At 45.8% G+C, this 27,510-nt stretch overlaps 1 protein-coding gene across 3 annotated transcripts in view; it reads right to left on the reverse strand.

The window, feature by feature from the left end:
* The window catches only part of LOC142589526 (uncharacterized), a 42,563-nt gene that overhangs the window by 9,382 nt on the left and 5,671 nt on the right, over positions 1-27,510 (reverse strand). For all 3 annotated transcript variants that reach the window (XM_075700932.1, XM_075700931.1, XM_075700933.1), the window contains exon 2: positions 22,512-22,801. In XM_075700932.1, coding sequence (XP_075557047.1) covers positions 22,512-22,761 — 250 coding nt within the window. In that variant the 5' untranslated portion in view covers positions 22,762-22,801. The remainder of the gene's footprint in view (positions 1-22,511; positions 22,802-27,510) is intronic.

Raw genomic sequence — 27,510 nt, forward strand, 5'->3', positions numbered from 1 at the left:
CGGTAGCGGATGCACGAACTCGGCGGGGCCAGGCCCAACCCAACCTTCGCTAAACAGGATCAACACTGGTTCAAACTTCAGGAGCTTCAGAGGACTGAAGCTCCTGCATTTTAACTTCGAAGCCACGTTTCGACCTTTTGAGTGCTAATAACTATATATACAAGGAAAAGGGCACTGGCTATCGCATTATCGGTTCGACGGCCAATCGCGTTAAGTTCGGTCGGGCGATCATGGTCGGCACGCTGATTTTGTCGGTGCTGTCAACAAGAAAGCCCGTCATGCTACAATAACTCGCGCCTGTCGGTTGCATCGTTGTCGGCCTGTTGCGATAAAACGGTCTCATCGAATCACTGTGCTGAACAGTTAGCCATTCACTGGCGTCAGCGTATTTTCGGTCTCGTTTGTCTCGTATTGACCCAGTGTTACCATGCCTTAAACGAGTACGTGAACTCAGGCACGCACTGCCACCACCAGCAAGAGAGAGTCCGCACTGCAAGAAGACTTCGTCAGCCACATAATGTGTCTGAAGTGTCGCCCAAGTGTAACATAAAGGTTTTATGATAAATTTGCTAGGCATCAATGCAAAACATCAACTACATGGTTCATGGCGCAGTCCGGACAAAGCCCTGGCCGCTTTCTGTTAAAAGTGGAGTTACAGTTTTACATACGCACGTTTGCAGCACCACACCAATGTAGGGGTACCAGTAGTATTCCAACACGGTACTCTGCGCGAGTGTTTGCTGCTGTGCACGTCGTTTGCTTATCTTTCTTTTCTTGGGGGGGGGGGGGGGTCTTTCCCCCGATTATAGGTGGCGTCCATTCCAAAACATTTCACGACCAATCCGCTAGGGCAGGGCGCATGCGCCGTCGCGCTGTAAAGAAGGCAGATTGTATACGAAACCAAAACCACCTTTGCGGCCATTTGTAATCTTTACCGCATAATACTGCAGCGAAGCTGACTTTTCAAAAAAAACGTGTCACGAAGATGAATTTAGGAAACTGACTGATATTGTGGAATGCGTATTAAAACCCTGCCCATTTTTCCTGCTAAAAAATTGGGTGCATGCTAGATTTCTAATTTGTTTAGGTGCTTTAATGTCATTACATTAGTTTTCTACTTTGGACACAGAAAGTGGCTGTACCTTTCATGCAGAAGCATAGTAAAGTTTGTTCTTTGAAGCTGACTAAGTCTCTTCAAGGTGTTAATCGGCAATGATGAATCAAGAGGCAGGCTGGAGATGAGGAACTTGGAGATATGTTGAAGCAAAAATATTTACTAAGTCAAATATGGAGCTAGCAGAACAACAAGAATGAATAAGAAACAAGTAGGCAGCACTGTACTCTTCCGCTTTTAATGAGTTGGAGCTTAGGACAACTACCACTACGCACAACAAACTGAGTCTCACTGTTTGACCCCCAAGTGATTACAGCCCAGTCTAGAGATACTTCATACAGAGTCTAACTGATCTATCAGCCTAGTGGTTGCAGCCTTGACTGAATGGAGTGGGTTCCATACAGCCTTTGTAGGGGTAATGAACCACCCCTCAAGTTTGGTGAAAAAAACGCCCTACACAAATAGCACACGCTGCTGTGAACATATCAGCCAAATTTCGCCATCATGCACAGCATGCGAAGCTCACAAGCAGAGCGTGAAGTCACCTTTTTTTCTCCAACGTTCTCTTTTCAACAGAAGCCTGCTCCTCGCTCTTTCCTGGACGCTTCATTTCATAATATAGCAGATTGCCATACTAGGCTGCCATTGGCCAATAGCTGATATAAATCAAGAAAAGTGTTTCATCAGAGTGCTTTTTCCTACTGACGTAATAGTTCTGTGGAAACCTGCAAGGTGGAGAGAAGCCACTCTCTTACTGTGCATATTTATTGATGCAGTTTGATGAACAGGCTGAAGTCAGCGAAAATCTGATTTCGAATTTTGATAAGAATGACATACTTCTGGAAGAGGCCGACCCATCTGCTCATGCTCAGCCGCGCCCACCTGCGTAGGAATTAAACTTTGGCGAGACTGCTTATTGGAGATTTAACTGACCAGTCTCACTAATTTCGATTACTTTTGAACACTTTTAACTAGCCTCGAATCATGCAAAACTTGGGCCAGACCACACGCACGCTTTCCAGCGTGCACTCACTCCCGGTTAGACGCCTTGGCAAATGCAAAAGGACCGAAAGGTGGGCGAGTTGATACGGTAACATGATCTTGAATCGTAGCACGAAGTAACACAGACAGACACTAGAAGCAGACAGGATGAGCGCTAACTCTCAACTAAATCTTTATTGAAACTATCAACATACATATATATATATAGGTGATTGCAAATACTGCAGCATATCAGCATGACAAGGTCTATAGACATCAGTTAAACATATCAAGAGGTACAGAAGCCAAAAAGCAAACAACAAAAAGACACTACTTGAGATTAACACACATGCTAAGAAGATATTGAAATTCGCATTCTGACAGAGACAATGATGCGTGGCTAGCGCAAGTCTCTCCTAATCTTCTAATGTGAAATGCCTCGATTATTTCCTGTGTGGTTTGGCATTTGTGTCTTGAAACAAAGGTTTACAACCGCAATTGAAACAATGCGACGCTATATGTGAAGCATTAGGGTTGGTAAGTGATTCTTTGTGTTCTTTTAGTCTGATATTAATACACTTGCCGCTCTGTCCGATGTAAGTTTTCCCGCACTTAAGTGGAATCTGATAAACTATACCAGTGTTACAAGGCACTAAAGGGGACACCTGTTTAACACTGCAATCATTCTTTCTTTTTTTGCCACCCTGTTCAAGTTTCCTATTTATGATAGGGCACATGATAGACAATTTGCGGGGGGCCGTGAAAAGGAATGTGGTGGGGGTCTTGGTTTCACGCTTGAGCTTATCCAGAACAACCAATTACAGATTTTAGATCTGTGCTTGACGTTCCAGAAGGAGCACTTCTGTTGGCACTCTTCGCCTAGGGCAAAGAAACCACTGCTTTAATTTTCTTCTTGTCATTCCAAACTTGTTAAACAGGGGATAGCATACTCAGCTCTTAGGTCTGCCATTGCTAAGTCATGTCTGCACATCATCATCATCATCATCATCATCAGCCTGGTTACGCCCACTGCAGGGCAAAGGCCTCTCCCATACTTCTCCAACTACCCCGGTCATGTACTAATTACGGCCATGCTGTCCCTGCAAACTTCGTAATCTCATCCACCCACCTAACTTTCTGCCGCCCCCTGCTACACTTCCCTTCTCTTGGAATCCAGTCCGTAACTCTTAATGACCATCGGTTAGCTTCCCTTCTCATTACATGTCCTGCCCATGCCCCCCATTTCTTTTTCTTGATTTCAACTAAGATGTCATTGACTCGTGTTTGTTCCCTCACCCAATCTGCTCTTTTCTTATCCCTTAACGTTACACCCATCATTTTTCTTTCCATAGCTCATTGCATCGTCCTCAATTTAAGTAGAACCCTTTTCGTAAGCCTCCAGGTTTCTGCCCCGTACGAAAGTACTGTACTTACGTAAGTACTTACGTGTCCGCACAATATGCAGCAAAGTTGTTCACAACAGATAGATAGGCTTGAGAAGGCTGGTTATCCTGTGCATTTGTTATCCCTAACCTGCGAAAAGCTTTCGAAATGGGTAAAAAGCCCCGCTAAGAAACAAGAAAAACAGAAAAAGGAAAGAAGGCTTGCTGTGGTGCTCTATGTACATAGGTTGTCCCAGGGTTTACGGAACATGGCCAATAGATATGCCGTCAATACAGTTTTCTCGGCCCCCCGCAAATTGTCTATCATGTGCCCTATGATATATATATATATATATATATATATATATATATATATATATATATATTGGTCTTGCCATCCGCGAATCGCTGAATCGCTGATGTCACGCTGCCGAGTGACGGCGGAGTTCCCCACGCTCTCGGCCATCAATATTGCTCGTCTCTCGAAGTTCTGGAAGTGGGCATCATACCGAATGTGCTATGTTTCCATAATGTGACGAATAAACGGAGTCAAAGCGCAAAAGGCTACAGGGTGCTGCAGCACTGTAAACGTAACACCAGTCCCAAGCACAGCGAAATGGCATCGGTTAGCACAACAAAAAAACAAGTTCGGAATTCAATTGACTTGTTTACAAATCATACCTAAACGTATGGGTTGCCAACATAACAATAAAAACTGAGATTTAGGATATTTCTTTTAAAATGGTCAATATTGCTGTTATTTGAATTTAATGCGAGGGTCGACTTCAAGCAATGAAAATCATTAATAAAACTCGCATTACAATCAAATAAATACGGTAACCAAGTATAATTACAGTCAACTTCCATTATTTGACTCCAACAGGATAGGGGAAATTGATTGAATTATCCGGTGGGCGGAATTAAACAAGAGGCAGAAAAAAGGCCAATACCTTGCTGGCTTATTTGGCAGTATTTGCCCGATTCTAACATGCCCCTAAATGAAATGCACGCCCACTTTCTGGGTCCAAAGTAGGAAACTAACGTAGAAATGACATTAGAGCACCTAAATAAAGTATAAATGTAACGTGCACCCTATTTCTTAGCAGAAAAAATGGGCAAGGGTCTAATGTGTGTTGAGCATTAGCAGCCGGTTTCCTGAAGTCAGCTTCACCGCAATACGTCAATGTTATGCAACAAAGCATGCAAATGCTTCAAAGGCGGTTGGGTTTCGTATCTGGATTTCACAGCGCAGGCAATTCCCAACCCAATTTTCCTAGGAAAAATAAAGTATGTAGATACCACGCACTATGGGAATCGATGTAAGTGAAGCATTCTGTGCAGGATGCTTTGACTATAATTAGCAGTGATGTTCACGGCTAAAGCTTCATTTCTTCAACATTTAATCTAACACGAGAGTGGTGAGTTGATGTTTAACGTTACCTTGCGGGCACCACTGCTGTTTGTCTGCATAGTACACAGAACACACAGGGGGAGGTATTTGCTTGAGGCGTTGTTGTGTGCCATATTTCATAACCTTTGAAAGTCATTGCCTCACATGGCACATGGCACATCGCATTGTGGCAGAAGTATTAAACTTGAATTGAATTATGGGGCTATAAGTGCAAAAAACACAATCGGATTATGAGGCACGCCGTAGTGGCAAACTCCAAATTAATTTTTACACTGTGATGTTCTTTAACATGTCCCAGAATCGAAGCATATATGTGTTTTCTATTTCGCCCCCGTCAAAATGCGGCTGCTGTGGTTGGGATCAAATCTACGGCCTCTAACAATACCATAGCCGCAAAGCTAATGCGGCGGGCACAAAAAGTGCTGGTTTGACGGTCGACCGCTTACGTAGTGTCACCTGGACCCTGTGGTGCGCTTTAATTAATGCGGCTCTGCTTCTGCACGCCCTGCATAGTTTGTCCACTTGACATATTTGCGTGGTGTTTATTTTTCAGAAATAGCAGCAACGTGCTGTACCGTACCTTGAACCTAAGCTTATCCAGTTTCCACGCAACCACCTTTGTATAGTAGTAGGGTTTGCTTGCCTTCTCCCGTCACCTCCCCATGCCCCTCCCTTGTATGGGGACTGCCTGTTTTCCTCTGTCCTCCCTACAGTTTTATCTATGTTCCCTCTGTACTCACACCTTAATAGAGAGGGAAGCACTGCAGTTTCTGCAATGCTTCTGAGGGGAGTCACAGATGACTACAGCTGTCGCGAGGCTGATGTGGCCCAGCCAGGGAGCTCTAGAGCGCATTGTGCACATTTGACGTGGCGGGGCAAAAATGAGTTTCCAGGATGGCCTTTCCTCTGACGCCGTGTGACCCCCGACGCCTGACAGCAGCAGCCACAGTGGGGAAGTTTAAGGAATAGGCAAAGAAAGGTTCGCTTAAAAAAAAAAAGGAAGGTGCACACTAAAACCTGGTAAGTGCCATAATCAGTCATTGTTAACTACGGTTATTGTTTGAAAATCTTCCCAGGGCAAGCCGAAAATAGGCGGGAGATTTTCAGCGGGAGATGACATATGTTCAATTCATTCACTGTCCCATAAGCTCCGCCAAGACAGATGCTGCCACTAGAGGGACGGAGGGACGCACGGAGAGACAGACAGACTCAATACGGCTGAAGTAGACAAAGAACGCTATTTGCATTAAAAGGTAATTGAATATCAGTGAGTATTACCAAGTAAAAGAATACAATCAATCAATTACAATACTACCAAAAGATGTAATTGATCACATGTAATCCGTTGCATTACAAGTAATTAAATGTAAGTAGTTGCACACAACGTCTAAGTCAGGATTAGTGGCAAAAGGCAAGCTGGTCCATTCAATGATGGTGAAATAAACGAGCATGTAGTGCTACACTGAGTAGCATGCAATCGTGTAGTGCTACACAATGAATAGCACGAAGCATGTATTGTTGCACTTGATTTAATGTCCACTAATGTGACACTGTCTCTTCTTGTGTTCTCCATGCATGTATTTTTGTGTTCACTATCATGACATCATCATAATTTATGTCCACTGCAGGACAAAGGCCACAGCCAGCTATCTCCAGTTACCCAAACATCATGCCAGCTGACTTCTCCTTATGTGAACTTATCTGGCTATCCTTATCTGAATACACCCAACTATATTGAATTTCAAAACAAAAAACAAACTCAAATAGCTCCTAGTTTGCGTTCTGTGCGTGTTGCTTCTTTGCCTCATTTTCAGAAATCTGAGCTATGCTACACTGACTAACCCACATTTGCACCTTATTGAAGCTATTTCAAGCACTAAGATAAAACAGGAAATATACTGAATTCTCCATAAGCTTAAGTTTGTTGAGAGCCAAGAGCAGACAGTAAAGGGGCCACAACATCAAATTTCTCGCCTTGAATTATGCATTGCATGTTAAACCGTATGTGTCATGCAGCAAAAACCGGTAAAATTCGAGCACCTCTGGTGTGGTAGAAAGCTTGCATCTGAATTTTTCAACTTTGCAGTTGAACTGTACAGCAGTGTGGCACCACTGGCGGGTGACGAAAAGAAGTGCCTTCTATGTTGACAATGTATACAGTACATGCATAGCTTCATTATCACATGTGCGTCTTGGCAATCAGGCCTAGATAGTTCCTGCAGGCATATTCTGGTTTCTGCTGGTTTTACCAAGCAAGTGACATATTATTGAAGGAATAATGCCATGACAAAGCCCTGGGGTGCCACAGGGTACAGAGAAAGGAGAGCGAGGCACAGCATGCATGGTTTCAGAATGCTGTGCAGCAGACAACACTACGGTAGCCCCGCACTTTTTGATGGCATGCAAGCCATCCCAAAATGGCAGTCACTGTTGATGACCAGTGGCTTAGAGGCAGCAATTTCAGTTTCAAAGTATGGGGTACAATGTGTGCTCAGAGCTCTGAGGCAGGTGTGACGGTTCGCTTTTGTTTCAGAGCGTAGCTCGTAGGCACCCGTTCCTGTGGCGAGCGTCGGCGTAACCGAGCGAACAAGCACAGCAAAGGATGAGAGCGAATGCGGAGTGCAGTGGGGGGATGAAATACGTGAGGAAGAAAGCAGAAGAGGAGGGTGCTGCAAAACCTTAAGACAGAAAGCGGACAAGGAGGATATAGTAAAAGCGTGAGAAGAAAAGCGCAGTGCGGCAACAATGGCTACAAGATGGCACCAGAGTAGCAGGCATCGTCTGAGAGGTCCGCCTGCGGCGGCGGCTGTGAATCGCACCCGTGCACCACCCACGCACTGCCTCTCGTGATCTCCAGATTGGCGAAGCAGTGTTCCCACACTTCACTCCACCTACAATGTGCCGCACGAGACGAGACAAATTGCCCGCGCTAACCAATATATCGCGAAATGAAAACACATATAGAGCTGCGCTCAGATTTTACATTAGGGAGCATCGTAACCATAGGTCAATTTTCCTGGATTTGGCATTCCTTTTCTTATAGGCACAGACACACAAGTGCCAGACGAAATTGCTATGGCCAATAATGCGGCATGGGAACGTTGTAGTACATCAGTGGTTTATTTTATCATAGAACACACACAAAATTTCATGGTGGGGCAGCTGCTCATTGCTACATCTGAGTGTTGTTAAAACCAGTAATGCTGTAAGTTGGTTTAACCGCACTTTTTTCTGCTAATCAAAATGTTTGATGTCAGTCCCCTCTGTTTTCTTGTGCAGCTTGGTTATAATAATTATCGGTCATAGCTATGGAATTTTCTTGGCACTTGAGTATTGTTTAAGTGGGCTCAATTAATAATAATAAAATCCGGCGAACACAATACTAGTAGGGGCGATTAATAGCATGCCATTCTTTTTAACGCTTGTCCTGAGCACGCGCCTTTTGCAGAATACATTAACACCTTATTAACAATTATTTACATTCAGACGAAGCAACAAGCAGTCACAAAGTCGGCACAGCAAATATTGACAAGCTACCGATGGTTTTCAGACGACAGTGACTTTTTCACCGACACTGCTGTTGCTCATATTGCCTGCTTCGGGAACTTGCCTGCAAAAACTTGCTCAAAGCAAGTACCCCTCTTGAGACCTTTCACCATCAGGAGACTTCTAATGAAAGGTTCAGAGACTGGAAAGCGGAACTTTATACAGAAAATCCTGAAGTTAGCGAGTATGTTTACGCATGAACCCAGGGGTACAGTCGACTCCCGATAATTCGAAGCCGCTTAATTGGAATTTTCGGTTAATTAGAAGTGAAGTGCTGGTCCCGTCAGTTTTGCATGTAATCCTATAGAAGAAATCGCTCGATAATTCGAAGTCCTCATCCAGTAATATTGTTTAATTGGAAGTTAATTTTCAGCCGGGATCCTCGAGATGACCGTCATTCTTTGGTAGAATGTGCAATTTTTCAAGTGTTGCAACGGTTCCGTGCTCCGCGTTGGTGTCATCGCCACCGCAGCCGCCCGCAACGCCATCCTCCTTGGAGCGGCGCGATTATTCATTGCTACAGCTGCCGTGGCCTCCGCGATCAACTCCAACGGGAGGCGAATCGGCTCCCGCCGGACGCCACGCGTGGCTGCCGCGCGTGGCCGGAGCTGATCGCGGAGGCCACGCGGGTGCCATAGGTGCACGCAGCGCTGCATACTGGCAGTGGCGAGATTGTGCGAAATTAGTCTTGCAGCGTGCGCAGCATATGTCGAGGCAGTGGTCGAGGCGTGTGTTGGTCGAGCGCCTTTGTGCGGGAAGCTCGTAGGCTAGGTTGTTCCACGAGTGATTCGGAATTGACTGTACCTAGTCGCGCAGTTTATAGCCATGGCAAACAGTGGCTCTTATCGCACGCTCGACCTGGCAACGAAAGTCGAGGTTTTGAAGGAAGTTGAGAAGGGAGGTGCTGCCAAACAAGACATAGCGCGGAAGTACGGGATCAAGCCGAACACGCTCTCTAACTACATCAAGAACAAGTGCACAATAACGGATGCATTTGAGAACGACAAGTTCAAGACTTCTCGGAAGCGAATGCACACCGGCGCTTACCCAGAGTTGGAGAAGGCTCTGCTGGTTTGGATTAGGGAGGCCAGGAGCAACAAACTTCCTCTCAGCGGAGACATCGTTGCAATGAAAGCCCGAACGCTTGCAGCAATGTTGGGGATCGATGACTTCGTTTCGTCAGATGGATGGCTGACGCGCTTTAAAGATCGCCATGACCTGGTTTTCAAGAGCGTGTGGTGAAAAGGCGTCCGTTAACCAGGAAACATGCGCCACGTGGAAGGACGGAAAGCTGCGTGAATATCTCGCCGAATACAGACCGGAAGACATCTTCAATGCAGATGAGACTGCACTCTTCTATTGGCTTCTACCAGAGAAGACCCTGACATTCAAGGACGACGACTGTGCTGGGGGCAAATGCAGCAAGGAGAGAGTGTCGGTGCTGATCGCGGCAAACATGACTGGCACGGAACGATGTCGGTTACTTGTGATCGGGAAAGCCGCGAAGCTGAGATGTTTTAAAGGCGTGAAGACGCTGCCTGTGGACTATGAGGCGAACAAAAAAGCGTGGATGACGGCCGAAATCTTCAAGAGCTGGATAAGCAAATTGGACCGCAAGTTTGCTGCTTCGAACTGCAAGGTGTTGTTCCTTGTCGATCACTGCAGTGCTCACGTGAATGTGCCAGCCTTGAGTGCAATACGCCTTGCATTTTTGCCTGAAAACACAACGGCTGTTTTGCAGCCAATGGACCAAGGCATCATCAAGAATGTTAAACTCCTGTACAGGCGGCACCTCCTCGAGCGCATGATTTTGTGTATGGATAGCTCCACAAAGTACGAGGTGAGCCTGCTTAGTGCCATCCACATGTTGGCGCGAGCATGGGATCGTGTGAAGCAAGAAACAATCGCAAACTGCTTCAGGGCTTGTGGTTTTGTGGCAGCTTCTTCGGAGGATGCCTCTGAAATTTCAGCGGAGGAAGCGTCAACAAGCGAGCTTGACGGCACTGATTTTGGTGATGCTCTCGGGGACGTCAATTTTGAAGATTACGTCGCCGTAGACAAGGCGGTCGAAACGTGCGGTGCGCTGACGGATAGCGAAATTGTAGAGATTATTCGGCCCCAGGAAGCGACCCAGGAAAGCGACGATGACGCTGAAGGCGAGCCGCAACCTAAGGCTGCCGATGTAGCTGCAGGCCTTGCTCTTGCGGAGCGTTTCTTTGCCGCTGAAGGTAACGCGGAAGAAGCGTTCCGCCACATCTACAGCCTGCAGAACTTGCTTTCAGCAGCGCGATTCGGCAAGAAGAAGCAAAGCAAGATGACCGACTATTTTTCTTAGAGAAAATACTCGATTTCGCCACAAATAAAGTGCTGTTTTTTGTGTTTTGTGCTTAATTGGAAGTTCGTTTAATTCGAAGTTTTTTGCGGTCCCCATGAACTTCGTATTAACGGGAGTCGACTGTATTATACGTTCTACAAACAGTCTAGAATTCAACTCGCTGTCCTGGAAGAACTTTACCAGCCACTGAGATCAAATTTAGTGAAAGTAGTGAGAACATTATGGCTGATGTTCCTGAGAAGTTACATGTGTGTGTGGGTGAAGTACTACAGACTTTGCTAAAAATTCATTAAGTGAGTGCAGTTATGTCTCAACACGGCCAAAGGCAATAATTAGACGTTTGACATGAGGTAACCCCCACCCATCTATCAGCGCCTACCAGGAAGTCAACGCAGTGTTGACACAAACTGCTGATGGATCCACAAAAGGTACCCCCCCCCTCCACTACCAGGCAGCCTGAACTAATGATGAAAAGGGACAACGTCAAATGCTACCAAAGAATGGCGCCAACCTTGGATTACTAGGGTGATATCCTGCCACATATTCCATACCATCGGGGGTGGGGTGCTGCGGAAAGTTGCAATAGTGTATGGGCGTGGCATCGCAACCGATTCGACAAATCTGATTGGCCGCGATACAGTCATGATATTCTCTAGTTGAGTCGCCTAGGGAAGACGACGGTGTTAAAAGCAGAGACTTTACAGGTAGTGTGGTCGGCGTGTCCCGATGTGAACTCGGACGTTTAACATGCTCCTGTATGGAGTGGGCTTCCATAACTGGAGCCGTGTAACTAATGTCAAATAAACCCTTTTTTCTTCATTTCTACTACTGAACGTATTCGTCGATGGACTTGTGGATTCCTTGCCCTAATACCACCTCGAGCTGCAACAAACTGGTTGACAGCAATGGGATCTAGAAGGCAGTCCACACGATCCGGGATCGGTGGACCTGTGAATGTGGCTCCGGGAGGCACGAACTTTGCAAGAACAAGGAAAATTGTGGATGGAAGAGTGACTTCTGCGGATCCAGAATGAGCAGACCTCCTTTTCATGGCTCAGAGAGGCACAACCGTCACAGTAACGGCGTGGAGTCTTGGACGACTCGAGGTAACTTGAAAGAAGAGCAGCAGAAGGCAGTTCCACGATCTGGGATTGGTGGACCTGGGAACGTGGCTCAAGGAAACACGACCTTCGCAAGCTCAACGTTGGGCGAAGGCATGAGCAACTATGTTTTGCCGCACGATAAGGACAGGGTTATATCGGGCAGTTAGCTGTAGTTGATCACCACCGGGCGTGCGGTCAATACAGGGGAAGTTGTAGTCAGTTCTCGGAAAAGCATGAATATTAGAGTGTTAAAGAAACAGGAGCTGTTGCTCTTGGCAGCAGAGCTCAGTATGGATATTGGCCATAAGTTGAGGTAACCCGAAATTCATGCTTCGATTGACGATGTGGGTTTCGAGGAGGACAAGCTCACTTATGCCTGGGAAAAGATATGTCACGAGAGGAAAGAGAGAGAGGAAGAGAAGTGTGAGAGGAAAGAAAGAGCGGAAGAAACACAAAGGCATCATGAAAGTAGGACTAGCGAGATTAGGGAGCAGGGTCGATGCAGCGCCGTCACAAATGCAAAGCGCGGAAATGATGAGTTTTCTTCAGTCGTATGAAACAGGCGATGACATCGGTCTCTACCTGATTGATTTCAAACAGATTTGTGAGAGGCAATCATTTCACCAGGACACATGGCTGGAGCGGATGCTTAAGCGGCTGCCGGGAGAAGCCTCGCAAGTAGTAGCCCGACTGAGCGCAGCCGAGGCAGGCGTGTACAGTTCAGTGAAGTTGAGTTTCCTCGCAAAATACAGACTCTCCGCAGAGGAATTCCAAAGGAGATTTCGAGAGGAAAGAAAGATGAAACAGCTAGCTCCGGAGATGCAGTTAAGCCGGAGGAGGAAATCTTTTCGATTACCACGACCGAAATTCAATAAGAGGGTCAGGTGCTGTGTTACGACGCTGAACACAGTGCAAAGAAAGAGGATGAAACAGCTAGCTCCGGAGACGCAGTTAAGCCGGAGGAGGAAACCTTTCCGGTTTCGCTGACAGAAATTCAGGAAGTTGGTCAGGCTGAGGAGCTGCTAAAGGGAAAAAGAAAGACACTCAGAAATCAGCACAAGAAACAGTGCTAAGAGAAAAGGATGTCACAAATTCAAAAATGCGGCAGGGAAGGCAACACATCTGAATAAATCGAAAGCCACTAAATCCTGTGGGGAGCACAATGATATTTAAAAAGGCGCGTTTGTCATATGGAATGCTTCAAGTCAGAGTGCATAAGAGTTGTCAGATGAGGTTGAAAAAGCGAGACGTTCGGCACAGGGGAGGACAAAAGCCAGGAGGCAATTATGTTGCCCCTCGTTCAGTTCTCTTCGAGGTGTAACCTGTATGACACGGGAGAGCGCGGCAGTCAGGCGACGCGAAGTGGTCATACCAGGCAGTGCATTCTGAGTGCAATGCCAAAAAGGCAGGGGGACAGTGCGAAAGGTATCGGGGGTCTGCAGCGAGGGGAATGACATACGTGCCCTTTGTATTCCCGGGTTGACAAGTTTGACAAGAGTTTTCAGACAGTGCCCGCCTCAAGTACGGCTTAAGGAGACTATTTTTGCGCACATAAATTTTGGAAACTGTTTTTTCGATATGTTATTCTCTTTAAGCAAATAGGCTTCATTTCTTTTAGATATGCTTGCACCATCAACTCTAGGTTATTTATTAGGAACCTGTAGTGGTGCACTTGAGTATCAGTTCAATTTCCAGGAGTGGTTGCAAGATTCATTTTTTCTTTGGAAGAAAGACACATATCTAGCGGAGACATTGTTTAACTGCACAATTTTGTCCCTTTAAGGTGTGTCTCACTCAGACGAGAAGCAAAGAGTTAGTGTGTGTCTCGCACATGTATTCATAAGACAACAGCGTTTTGAGTATCGATTAGAGCGTGCGTAGTAGCATTTAGAAATAAGCTCACATCTTCATGCAGTTTGAAGAAAATAATTTATGCAGAAAATTTTTGAAATTAAAGAGTTTGACGAAATCTCATCTGGTCGAGAAGTAACAGCATAACAGGAATGAACACCGACCAAAACGGGGTTGTCAAAAAAACATGCGTTTCGGCTTCCACACGAAAGCCTAGTTCACTGACTTAAGAGTTGGTTGACCATATGCCTGTTGTAGTTGAATGAAATTAAGAGTTTGACGAAATCTCGTCTGGTCGAGAAGTAACGGCATAATAGGAATAAAATATAGAACACCGACCAAAATGGGTTTGTCAAAAAATTTTTAAACGTTTCGGCTTCCACACGGAAACCTTCACCTTCTCACCCCAGCAAAATTTTTAATTATTTCTTTAGTGCGGGTCCTTTGTGGACAAGAGAAAAATGTTAGTGCATGTCATACAAACGTGGAAGAATTGCGGAGCTTATTTGGAACACAGTCGAACCTGGATATATCGAACCCGCATATTTCGAATTATTGGCTATATTGAACACACAGATTACCCCCTTGAAAATACTATGTAAAAGTACAGGACAATTGCGTAGTATATCGAATTCCATTTTCGTCGGACATTCGATATATCGAACACCGCGCCGCAATGCGCCCCTGGAAGGTGCGCTTTTCCCAAAGACATTCGTGTCTGGTCCTCAGGGGAAAACATTTCCGCAGAGCCAGTCAGCAGGCTCCTCCTCTGAGCATGCGCGGCCGCCGCCTAGCGACGGAGACGCAGAGCCTTTCCCCCGTTCTTGCACCCCACCGGCGCGAGCTCTCTCGCTCCTCCTCTACCGCCGGCGTATGCATTGGCCAAGGGCATTGGAGCTCAGCGAAGAGAGTGCGCGGCATGGAGACGCGGCGACGTTTCCAAGCCACGCTTCCTGGAAAAAGGGAGAGAGAGAGAGTGAGGGGTCGGCACGGTCGCTCGTGGGCCAGGAGAGAGCCAGAGAGGCCTCAAAAAACGAACACAGCGCCTTCGACGGCATATTACGTCGATCTTTCTCCCCGCTCTCTTCTTTCTTTTCCCTTTGTCGTTCCTTCGCAGCCCCGTTGACTGCCGCTCGAACAGGCTTCGCTAGGACTGCTCCATCGCGTGTTTTGTTGTGCGTACCTCTGTGCCGTGTGTAGCGTGTGCGAATGCGGTCATCTGGTGACCTATGGCATCCGCGGACATAAAAATGAGGAAGAATCTGGACTTTGCAAGAAAGCTTGAAGTAATCCGGCGTGTTGAGTCCTCCGTGGCAGACGCATTCGGCATTCCGCGGAGCATAAAATTTTTGTAGGAAACTCTATGCCGCGGAGTACTTCAAGTACGTTGTTAAAAAACAAGCAGGACAGGTGAGGAAAGTCGCTCGGGCGCGTGTCGTGTGCGCCCTGCTGCTTTTGACAAAGTGGAGAAGGCACTCTATACGTGGTTTCTTGAAATCCGAGCGAAAAATATTCCCGTGGATGGCCCGATGTTAATCGAAAAGGCCAAATGGTTTGCTATGGCTCTTGGCGAAGAGAACTCTTGCGGTGGCACTGGATGGCTGCAACGGTTTAAAAACCGCCACGGCATTGTAGGAAAGGCCATTTCAGGCGAAAGTGGGGCTGTCAGCAGCCAGGAGATGCAGCAGTGGCTTTCTGAGGAGTGGCCGAAGATCACTGAGAAGTTTTCGCCTGCAGAAATCTTCAATGCATACGAAACTGGTCTCTTTTGGCAAATGTTGCCAAATAAGACACTCGCTTTTCGTGGAACCTCATGTCACGGCGGTGAAATGAGCAAAGTGCGTGTGTCGGTACTGCTTGCAGCCAACATGGACGGCTCGTGCAAGCTACGGCCATTCGTGATCGGGAAGAGCAAGTCACCGCGCTGCTTCAAGAACTGTAAACAGCTTCCCGTCTGCTACGGCTGTAATAGGAAGGCCTGGATGACACGTCAACTTTTTGTTGAATGGCTGCAGGCTTGGGATGCTGAGTTGGGCAAGTCGGGCCGCCGAGTTTGCCTTCTGGTAGACAACTGTTTGGCCCATCAAACGACTTGCAAGCTGCAGCACGTCGAATTGAAGTTTCTCCCGCCGAGCACCGCAGCGAGACTGCAGCCCCTCGACCAGGGTATCACAAAGGCATTCAAGGTAGGCTATCGGAAGCGACTTATTCAACGGCTCCTCATAAACCTCCGCATGGGAACCGATATCAAGATTGACCTGCGCGGCACGATCCAGATGATTACCGGCGCTTGGGGCGACGTGAAGCAGGCCACAGTAGCCAACTGTTTCGGCAAGGCAGACCTTGAAGTGGCCGGAGATGAATGTCCGGAATGTTTAGATGACGATGAGTGCTTGGAGGACGCGTTCCGCGACTTGCCCAATTTTCCCGGCGCCGTCCCGTGCGAAGCTACTGTTGATGACTTCATTAACGCTGATGAGGACATTGTGGCCGGAATAGCTGGCGTTCAAGACGGCGATTCCAGCGACGACGAGGGCAACTGTGTTTTCGAAAAAATGCGTCCGTGCACAGCCACTGAACTGGCGTCAGCGTTTAGCCTGATTCGGCGCTGTTGCGGCGAAATGGAAGGCACTGGGCTCTCGCACCTGGACAGACTCGAGAAGATTGAGACTAGTGTTTTAAACTTCATTTTTCAGAGGAAAAAGCAGCCCAAAATTAGTGATTTTTTTTCCGTGAAATAAAGCGCTTTCATATTGTATGCGTGGCTGTTCCAATCGGTAAGCCACAATTTTTTTTATGATCGCGAGTGCTTTTTTGGCCTATATCTGTATATCGAATTTTCGCTATATCGAACTATTTTCCGATCCCCGTCGAATTCGATATATCCGGATTCGACTGTATGTGGATTGGTTTGAGAAGGAAGCCTTGTCTTCATGACCTGTGCTTGTCTTGCCCGACTTTTGCAGAGAATGCATTCCCTGGTGTGACGCCAGCAACCGTGGTCTAGGTGTCGTCCTTGCCCAACTTAATGAATTCGGTGAAGAGCACTCCGCGCTGTACCTCAGTAGAAAACTGAAATCGCGAGAAGAGGTGTTTAGCACCTCGGAGAAAGACTGTTTGTGCATAGGATGGGCCAGGCAAAAGCTAGGATGCTGTATTGAAGGCACGAAATTCAAGGTCGAAAGCGACCATTGCCCTCTTGTATGGCTGAAGAAAATGTCAAAAAGAAACGGGAGACTGCTGAGATAGCCTCATTTGGCAGGAATATAACTTCGAGGCCAAGCATAGGAAAGAGAGCCAGAATAAGCATGAAGACTGGCTGAGCCGGGGATTTTAGGCAACGAGCTCAGAGCATTTTTTTTAGAAACATGTCCCGTATGTATTGCTAGCAATGTCATTGAGATAGGCAACTTAGTTCTGTCTTGCCGAGAGCTGACCATGACAAAAAAAGACAGAGAGAGGGGGTAGAACTTTGTAGAGAGATGCGGGGATCATGGCATCCATGTAAACGCGTAGCTGGCACACGCCGACCAGTGTGTGCGTGTGCATGTGTATTCCCAGTGAGATGCATACAACGAAGTGAGGGCTGGACCCACAAGCTGCAGTGTGACATCACCATCACTCCTAGAACAATCCCCAAGGCCACGACCAAACATCGATGCTTCGGGCAACCTGTCAGCTGGTCAACCTCAGGTTGAATCTTTTGGCAGCGGAGGTGTCTGTTATGTCTCAACACGGCTAAGGGCATTAATTAGACATTTGCCACTAGGCAACCCCCACCCATCCATCAGTGCCTACCAAGAAGACAACACAGCGTTGACACGAACAGCTGACAGGTCCATAAAAGGCACCCCCTGCCACTACCAGGCAGCCTGAACTAATGATAGAAAGGGCCAACGTCAAATGCTACCGAAGAACGGCGCCGTCCTTGGATTGCCAGAATGATATCGTGCCCCATATTGCATGCCCATACCTGCCAACGTGATGATTTGGAAAATTGTAAAGCTATTGTGGCGGGCGGGAGGTGCATGGCAGCACTATTTTTTTAAGAAATTTACCTTTAGCGACAAGCTTACTCACGTTTTCACAACCGCAAGTGAAATCCGTGTCTTGGAGAGTAAAGAGCAAAAACTCCACTGGGGCACAATTTATTTTTGCAATGATTTTTCTGTTGCCGACCTTGCCTGCTTCAGAAACTTCCCCGTGTAGATTTGCTCAAAGCCACTCTGGTGCCCCTTGACCATCAGCAGACTTTCGAGTGTTTTCTCACACAGAGATGAGCGAAACTCCGTTCAAGTTTTGTTCACAGTGCTGAATATTCTCTCACATTTAGCACTGCTGTGGGGAAAGGAGAGAATACCCAGCATAACCATAGAAATTCTGTGGAACCTGAGCAATCCGTCGACACTTCGAACGCTTTCTAATTGCGACCACTGCATGTCGCACCTTGGCTCATTCAATATGTCGGCTGGAACCTGATGTGCTTGCAAGTTGGCAAACTCGACTTCAAGTGCATCGATTGCTTCTTTTGTTTCACCACTCTGCTCTGGGGTAGGATAGCAAGAAATGCCATAATAAAATGACGTACACTGTTGAATGAAGAAGTTTCCAGAGCTTGTACTTCCAGAGCAACTCCGGCATCTTGAGATTGACGTCTTCTCGCAGGAATTCGTGGTGAATGTAATCGCATGCTGCCGTTAAGTACAGGCATACAGTAGAGAGGAACTGCTCTCTCTCAATGCAGCTCAGTGCCTCAACCACACAGTAGGTTGTGCTGCCAATGACTATGTCTTCATCACCTTTCTGATTCTCTGCAGCTTCATAGTCAACTTCCAGCAATGAATGACATGCCTTGACAACAACTGGGCACACAAATCTAGTCGGGAGATCCTCGAAAAGGCAGTTAAAGAAGCCCCATCAGCACATGATTCTGAGGAGCCTGTGCCTGAAGAATGCAGTTTGCCTTCTCAAAAAGCGGTATAACATTTTGGAGAAAAAGACAGCATGCCCTGTTTAGCTCCGATGACAAAAAATAAAACAGGCGCTCCTCACAGGTCACGTGGCTGGCTTCCCCAGAATCATTGGTATGAAGTTTTGGTTTTTTGCTTGAGGTCCAGAATAAGCTCCTTTCCTCTTTATAGAGAGTTCATCACCGTGGATGCTTTTTTTCCCGAGGCCTGCAGCAGTCTTGTGAAGATGTGTAGCAGACTTTGGGGTCAGTGCAGGGTTCTTGGGGGTTTGTGAGGAAGTCTTTGGAATTTGGTGCGACTCCAAGAACAAGCTCTGCTTGTTGCACTGCTTTGTTTCAGATAAACAAAGCTGAGTAGTGGTTTGCACTGGACGAGCAGCCTCTTCAAACACTTTCCCAACGACAGCCAAGTGTCGGCGAATTCTTCAACATCTTTCTGACCTCGGCGTCATGCATTTTTTGGAACTCTTGAAGTCAATCTTTCCATTTCGAGCTTCTCTCGGAGTAAAAAAGATGTCAACCAAAGCCTCATCAACCTTTACAGGAAGACATGAAGCTCCTTTTTGGGCGGCCAAGTTGATGAGATGGCACAGGCGACCAACCCCTATCAAACCTGGTTGAGCCTCTCTCAATACAGTAGAAACACTGCTCTTCTTGCCGATCATGACATTGGCGTTGTCCGAACACATAGCCAACAGGTTTCCAACAGGCAAATCGTCCAGAACCAGATTTGCAATCTTGTGACCCGTCGCTTCCCCTTGGATTGTCCCAAGGCAAAGAAGGCGGCTTTTGACTCTGCTCCTTTCTTTAATGAAATTTGTTGCAACAATAGGGTAAACCTGCATATTCCTGTTATTGCTGCCATACACAGTGACCGAAAATACTTGCTGTTTTATGGCATCCAGCAAAGGAGTCTCCACGTTAGTGCATTTCCTGAACAATTGACATCGTCTTTGTTCGTCCACAGGCATAGCGTTTCGCTTCTTCGCACTTGGGGAACATCTTCCAGAAAAGCGGTCCGGCATGGTCGCTGACACTCAGCGGGATGTTGTGTTCAACTAAAAATGCCGTAAAGAGGCATTCTGCACAGATCACACCGAGGTCGTTGTCGCTGCGCACAAAACTTGCTAGGCTTGGCTGGCTGTCCGCGGCTCGCACGTATCCCTGATGCTTTTTCGAAGCAATGTGGACCTTGATATCCGACTTGCCACCATGCGAGATGTTCATATCACAGGCACACGTGGTGCAGAATCCGAACTTCTCACCTTTCCTCGACGGCATGAAGCATGGAAATTCTTCCTGGTGTTAACAGCGCAAAACGTAGACGAGACACGAGACGAGAGGGCGACACCATAAGCGCTGCTTGTGGTGTCGCCCTCTCGTCTCGTGTACTCCAGCCTGTACTCTGTTCAGGCTAGAGGGAGGTCTGTGCAAAGAGATTCGAAAGAACTGAAGATATTTGTGGGCATCTACATTGCAATGGGGATCCTCAAGCTTCTAAGGGTTCGACTGTACTGGTCAAGAATGTTCAGAATCGAGCTCACTGCTCAGGCAATGAGCCGAAACAGCTTTTTTGAACTCAGGAGCCACGTGCACTTCATTGACAAGCTGTCAATATCAGATGAAGAACAGGAGAATAACAGGCTGTTTCTCGTAAAGCCTATCATCACCTCTTTCCGAAACGCCTGCATTGAGCTATCGCGATCCCGTGAGGTTTCCATTGACGAACAAATGATACCGTTTTCTGGAAGGTGCCCTGTACGGCAGTGCGTTCCCTCAAAGCCATATCCTGTAGGGCTTAAAAATTTTGTAATGGCATCCCCAGACGGCTTGGTGCTGGACTTCGCCATCTATGTTGGCAAGGGAACAGTTCCTGGTGATGACATGCGGGAATTTGGTCTCGGTGGAAGTGTTATCAAGAAACTTGTCCATACGTTAAATCGAGATTGAGATACTTTTGTCTTCACGGACAGGTATTTCACAAGCATCAAGATAGCTGAGCACCTGGTCAAAGGAAATGTGTTTCTAACTGGAACAGTGATGGGAAACTGGACCGGCGGAGTTGCGGCCGCAATGCCGCAGGACCGAGATATGCAGCGCGGAGATTCAGTGGTCAAGGTGGGGAGTGACGAAAAATTATGCATTGTCAAGTGGAAGGACCGTAAATCTGTGCTGATGTTATCCACTGCGTTTGGCATCGTACCAGAAGGAAGCTGCCAAAGATGGTGTAAGGATCAGAAAAAAAAAAGTCAAAGTGCAGCAGCCAGATGCGGTAGCGAAATACAATAAGTACATGGGCGGACTGGACCTGCTCGACCGTTTCATCTCGTACTATCGTAGCTCTATGCGAACGAAAAAGTGGACGGTCCGTGTGTTCGCACAGTTTCTGGATATGGCCTGCTGCAACGGATGGATCGAGTACAAAAGAGGCTGTGAGCAAAGTCAGACCACAAAGCAGCAAACGCTCGATCTGCTGGAATTCAAAATGAACATTGCTGTTGCCTTAATTCAAGCGGAAACGTGGCGATCGAAAAGGTCAAGAGGTCACGAAGCCGAAAGTGACGATGAAGAGGCGCAACCAAGTCAACCACAGAGGGGAAAGATCATTCCGCTACCTCCGGATGACGTCAGATATGACCGGACAGGACACTTTCTTGAGCAACAAAAGCTGGGATCGCACAACAGATGCCGCAATCCAGGCTGCAGCGGTTAATCGAGAGTGAAATGCATGAAATGGTGGCATATTTCTCTGCTTGCAAAACCGGAACTGCTTTTTTAACTTCCACACCCATTGAGACCCACAGTCCCCGATCGGGTACAACCAAATTTCAGCACTCCTTTTCGTTTGTTTAGGCTTCTTTTTCTCCTATGCTCATTTGGGTCTAGAAGTGCCAAATAAACAAGTTTGAAACAAATTATGAAAACTTCTTTCTGGAGACTGAAGAGATTAACAAGCTCCTGCAAGAGTAGGCTTCCATAACTGGAGCCTTGGTAAGTAATGTCAAATAAACCCTTTTCCTTCATTCCTACTACTGAACATATTCGTTGACGGGCTTGGTGGATTCCTTGCCCTAACGCCACCAGAGCTGCTACAGTGCTCAAAAGGATTGTATGTTGTGGGGATGCGCGACTCACGCGCGTCCCCAGATATCCTGTTTTCCCCCATCTCCTGCAATCCCGCTTCGCCGCGTGGCCTGCGTGACGCCCGCGGCGGTCGATGTGGTTGAAGCGTAGCGCGAGAGATGGCGCGAGTGTTGCGCTGCTACCGGCGGGGTTACTTGGGTGCGGGAGCGGAAGGCGCTCTTTTTTGGGTTCGAGATCGTCAAGCGGTACAGACATGCCGTGTCGCGCGTGCGCCAACCCATGCTTCTGCGAGACCGTCTCACGTGGCCGCCTTCGAAAGCGCCACCATTTGCGTGACCGTACACGCGAATGACCAGGCGTTGCGATCCAGCATGGGGCGAACATATTCGCTCGCTATCCGGTCGCGGTGAGTCGGACTTCTAGATTTGTCGCGCGCCCATCGGCATGTTTTGTGGATAGCAACTCGGCTAGCAGGCATTGATCTATGAAAGGTGCAATAAATGCCCTTGTGACTGTTTGCACTACTGTGTTGTCGTTCATTTGTCTCAAGAGCACGGGAGGAGATCTCCACAATGTAAACAATGTTTTGAGCAGGTAAGCCACATGCCAGCAAACGTTTAAAGTGTGTGCTTTAAATACAGGCAACTGAAATTCTTAATACATCTGCTCGAAAAAAATTAGGCAATGACCCAGCCATTCCTTAAAATGAAGTTAGTAAGCAAACATCCCACTGACCTTCGATAAAGAGGAAGCCCATAAATGTGAGAAGGCAAAGTACAATGATGAAGCTGAGAAAGGTCAGTGCCGGCAGGCTGAGAATGCCCAGCACAACAGCTCCACATGCCGACAGCGTGGGGTTGTCTTTCAGGTACACCTGGTACACCTCGGACTTGCGAATGTGCTCGATCTGTGAGGTGGCACACTGTACGAGCATGTTGAAGCTCACTGACGCATTGCCCATCATGCTCTGTGGTCGGTCGGCCATGGCCAGATCCTCCCAGTCAGCGTCGGTGGCACGCGAAATACTGTGCACAAACAGAGGAAAGAGAAGTCATTTACAAGGGACGGGGCAATGCATGGGGCCACTTGAGGTTGTATTTGCAAACAAGGGCAACTTTCTCAGTTTGTTTATTTTGAGTTAAGCCAGAGGCATTAGTAATAACATTCATGAGGTGGCTTAAGATTTAAAATTTCTGTACAAAAAAATTTAATGTTGTCGTTAACAGCACATTAAATACAGACATATACCGGGGTATCTAGTTTTATAGAAACAGACTTGTTAAAGATTTCCTGTAGTAGATATCACAGTTTTGTCCCATCAGGTAGGCACTATTTGCTAGACAACCTACAGTCAGTCTAGCTAATCAGCAAGGCATCGCCAGTGAAGTTTGAAAATGCTTGTAATTGCATAATTGAAGCCAAGCAGTAAGTTATATCCATTCAGCAGAAATTCTGATACATGGCACCAGCTTTGAGAAATAGGCCCTGAAATTCTGTAATGAATGCACTGATGTTTCAGTTACCACTTACCAGCAAATTGCAATATCAATATACCATACGAGATATTTAATGTTCATTAAAATAGATGACCCAGTATTTAGACACTTTCCTCTGAAATGTGGTACCAGTGCTCCCCTTAGTACAGAAACAGTGCACCATAACCTACTATGCAAGCCCAATTCATGCCTTTGTCGAAACTTCCTTGCACTAGTGCTATGTTTACAGGAGAAAACTATTCTAGCCCATGTATCCAGCTAACAAAGGTATTATGCAATACATATACCAGGTGTTTTTCTGTACACGCAACACTTAAAGCAAATTGTCGTATCTAGGCCCCCGTCATTTCTGCAGATAGGCTATGTGGCAAGGCGGACATATGCAGCAAGACAATGTTCAACCATAATTTTGTTAAGTACCTAAAAATGTGCTAATCAACTCCATCTGTGATTCTCTTCTCAGCTAAAATAGACTTGTCAAAGGATAGGCATAAATCAGAAATACTTCTTCCATTCATTCTGCTTTGAAAAGCCAGATATAAGACTAGAAGAGCGTATAGAGAAAAATATGGCTAGAGCCTCTCGTCGTCAGCATAGCAAGAGCCTAAAACCCATTTCTGCCCACACAAATTATTAGATGTTCTTTCTCTATAAGAACAACAGATGACAAATTCCCTGCCTCATAATTCAATGTTGCTTGGTTCAGCAGAGTAGTTCACGTGTTCATTTTTTTATATTATTATTTTTGATGATCCTGATGCATGGTACTTCTTTAAAGGAAAGTGTGAACTGTTCTAGTGCTTACGAACTTCAGTGACATTTTGTAACAGCAGTTGTTCATATGTATATGTTTGCCCTCTCCAGATTGGACCCATTGTCGTTTGCAGTATAGAATAAAAGAAAGTCAAAGGGACTTAGCTGTCCCTACGTGGATGAATGCGAGAGCATTGCGACCACCGCGTGATGCTTAAGACATTATGCCACAACGCAAGGTCATAGGTTCGACTCCCACTAAATGTTGTGGGTTCGCCTCCCACGAAATGTCGAGGGTTCGACTCCCAACAAAGGTGGTGGGTTTGAGTACCTTAACTCTACCTTAATTCCCTGTGCCTTAATTAACACCAAAGCTTGAGGGTTCAACTCCCACCAAACGTTGTGGGTTCGAGTGCCTTCACTCTATCTTAGTCAGCTGTGCAATAATTACTTTTGCTTTAATTAGCACCAAAGGTTCTGGGCTTGACTCCTGGCAAAGGTTGCGGGTTTGTAGCCTTTTTGTACCATTGTGTGGTCACACTGCCAATGCCGGATTTTTCACCTCATGAGCCATTTAATGCTTTTGAATTAATAAATGAATAAATAATTGCTCACTTTAAGGCCCATGTTGCCATTGCATAATTGAAGTTGAGGCATAGGTAAGTCATGTAAGCAGAAATCCTAACACTAGCACCATAAGCATCCATTACAGTGAGACAGGAGTGCTCTTGCCCCTTGCCACCCCCCGTCCCCCAAACATGCCTGGGGTTAGGGAAGACCCCCCCTCCACGTTTCAAACCTCAGGCAGCCTTAATAACCAGTGTTCTTGTGGATGAAGTGCTTTTGCAAAGTAAGTAACAGGCTGCGGCACGTAATGAAGGGTGAAGCAAGGACTGAATGTATTTGTTAGCTCTGTGGTGGTTACGTGATGTTAGCAAATGTGACACGATTATATTTGTACAAAGCAATGAACCATACGTAAATGAACTTCCAAATTTGAACTTATTTTTTCTTGCCTCCCTCAATGCACAGTTATAGTAACGCTTTCTCACTACCCCCACCCCCCTTTCGGGAAAATGTAAACACTACTCCTCTGACAAGCACCACTTTTGTGATATGCTCGGCATTCCAGTTAAGATCCTCCAAAACTGTTACAGGCACATTTTTGGGAAACTTAACTGGAATACCAATGTGTTTTATAGCCCATTTTAAGGATGCATGTCTTGAAAGTGGTGCTAGTCTTAGAATTTCTTCTAAGCAGACTTCACTTAGCTGCTTTGCTTCAATCTTGTGAATTGAAACATGTAGCCTGAAATTAATAATTAAAAGTTCATTAGCACATTTCAGGTAATTAGCTAAATTACCTATATGCATTTATCTATATGCAAAAAACAAAAGGTGCCTAGATAAGGTGCTCCACATAAGAAAAACATGTGGCATATCACTACACATAAAAAGGAGGTAGCTGTTAGCGAGATCAAGCACGATTTAAAAGTAAGGGAATTTAACAGCAAACTGATAAAACTGCAAACTGTAGCATTCAAGAACAAAGTGCCAACAAAGTGTCAACAAAGTGTCAACAAAGTGTCAACGAAGTTAAAGCAGGGTAAATCACGTTTTTACTTTTAAAGGGTCAATATTGAAATTGTTACGCAATCATTGAGGGAGATGTAGCATGAACAACACTACTAGACAAATAATGTGCTTCATCTGAACACCCACCCTCTTAAAAAAATAGCTTTCCTAACAACAGCAACGATAGCGGGCAGGTTAAAAGGACTATGAAATAACAGTGCAGCTTGAACCATAACCTCAGCAATAACTAAAAGGTACACTTACTGGTAAATAAACAACTAACGCCACTACCCCACAATGATGATGTACCGACAAGCATGAACCTGCAGCTTACAAAAACTTTTGGAGAAAACAGTTCTCTTATCATTGCAAATGCAGTATAGCTTGAATGAAGGTGTCATTTGCCTGATCGGGGGACTGAACGACCTTACGTTCAGGGCCTGTAGCAGCCTTTGCAGTGTAAATTCAAGGACTTTTAAGCTCCTGACAAAGCACTTTTCAGCATTAACACACCGTGATGCCCGACAGCTGGAAAACAAAACAGTCGTAAACAGCAAGCATATGGAACGAAAAAGGTTCCTAAGCCTTTCTCGAATAAACCATCCACAGCCAACACAAACCAGATGGCTGCCTTCCACAAGTACACTAATCGGCTCAGAATGGCTGGACATTTGGCTTGTATAAACCTCATGGTCAAATTCGCAAATAAAATCCACTGACCTTAGCCAAAAGCAAAGTACAAGAATTTTTAAGCATTTAAGGACTTTTAAGGCCTGGAAAGGCCAGTTGGAAATTTAAGGGTTTCAAGAACCACTACAAAACCTGTAAATTATAACTTAAAAGCAAGCTTTATTGCGGGAAGTTCCTATCTATAGTAAATACATAATGAAGAAGAAATAGTTTTGTTCAGCAACTTCACCAATTTTGATGCAGTTTATTGCATGTAAAAGTAAAAGCTAAAATATGCCAACTATAGGAAGTGAATTTTAATTTAGGCCTCCAAGGGTTTTTTTTTTTGCTTTATAAATTTTTTTCAGACATCCTTGAATATAGCCACATAAAAAAAAAGCTAAAGAATCAAGTTCTACTTCAATGACAAAAAAAAAATATAACAATACTGTAAACCGCGCCTATGAAGACCTCTAAAGCAGACAAAATTTATGTATATATACACATCTCTAAAATATACCACTAACTCATGAGTAGGATTTTGAAGACTCGTATAAGCATATTAACCATTTCATTTACGCCATAAATTTGCGTATAATGTTTTTCTGCTTTAGATGCTCGAACAGATGCAGTGTGCAGAACTACAATACCTCACTTTGTTGCAATGTTATGGATTTGTAAACTTGTAAACTTTGCAATTTTGTAAAAAATTGAGACATACGATTAAAATTCTGATTCTACCAGTTGGTAGAATCCAGCTCTCTCTTTTAAATGCAACTAACTTCCTTCAAATTGGTTCAGTTGTTGTCTAATGAGGACATTTTTGCAATCCACATATATATGAATGCAAAAACGGAAGTTTGCCATGAGCTAGAGCTTCCTCTTTAAGAAAAAGGAAACAACACTACCTGCAAAACAAAAAAATGCAAATATTAATGCCATACCTTGATGAATACAACTTCCCACAGACTCAAACTCTTTTGACTGCTTCCCCTTCCATTTGCATGTGAAACCTAAAGCTTGAATGGAGCTGTCACCTGCCCTGAAAGCCTTGCTCTCACAAAACTTCACTGAAGGTGGAGTGACAGAAAGCCTGTGCACTGTCAGGGTCAGAAAAAGATAAGGCATTGCGTGGCTACAGCTATCAGTCTGCGCACTTGTGTTCAGTTCAGGGTATTTGTTGTGGCACATGGAGGCAGAGTTTGGCAGTCTTCACAATGAAAGACGAGAAGGTGACTAAC

Source organism: Dermacentor variabilis, chromosome 8 (assembly GCF_050947875.1).
Source record: "Dermacentor variabilis isolate Ectoservices chromosome 8, ASM5094787v1, whole genome shotgun sequence".
Lineage (NCBI taxonomy): Eukaryota > Metazoa > Arthropoda > Arachnida > Ixodida > Ixodidae > Dermacentor > Dermacentor variabilis.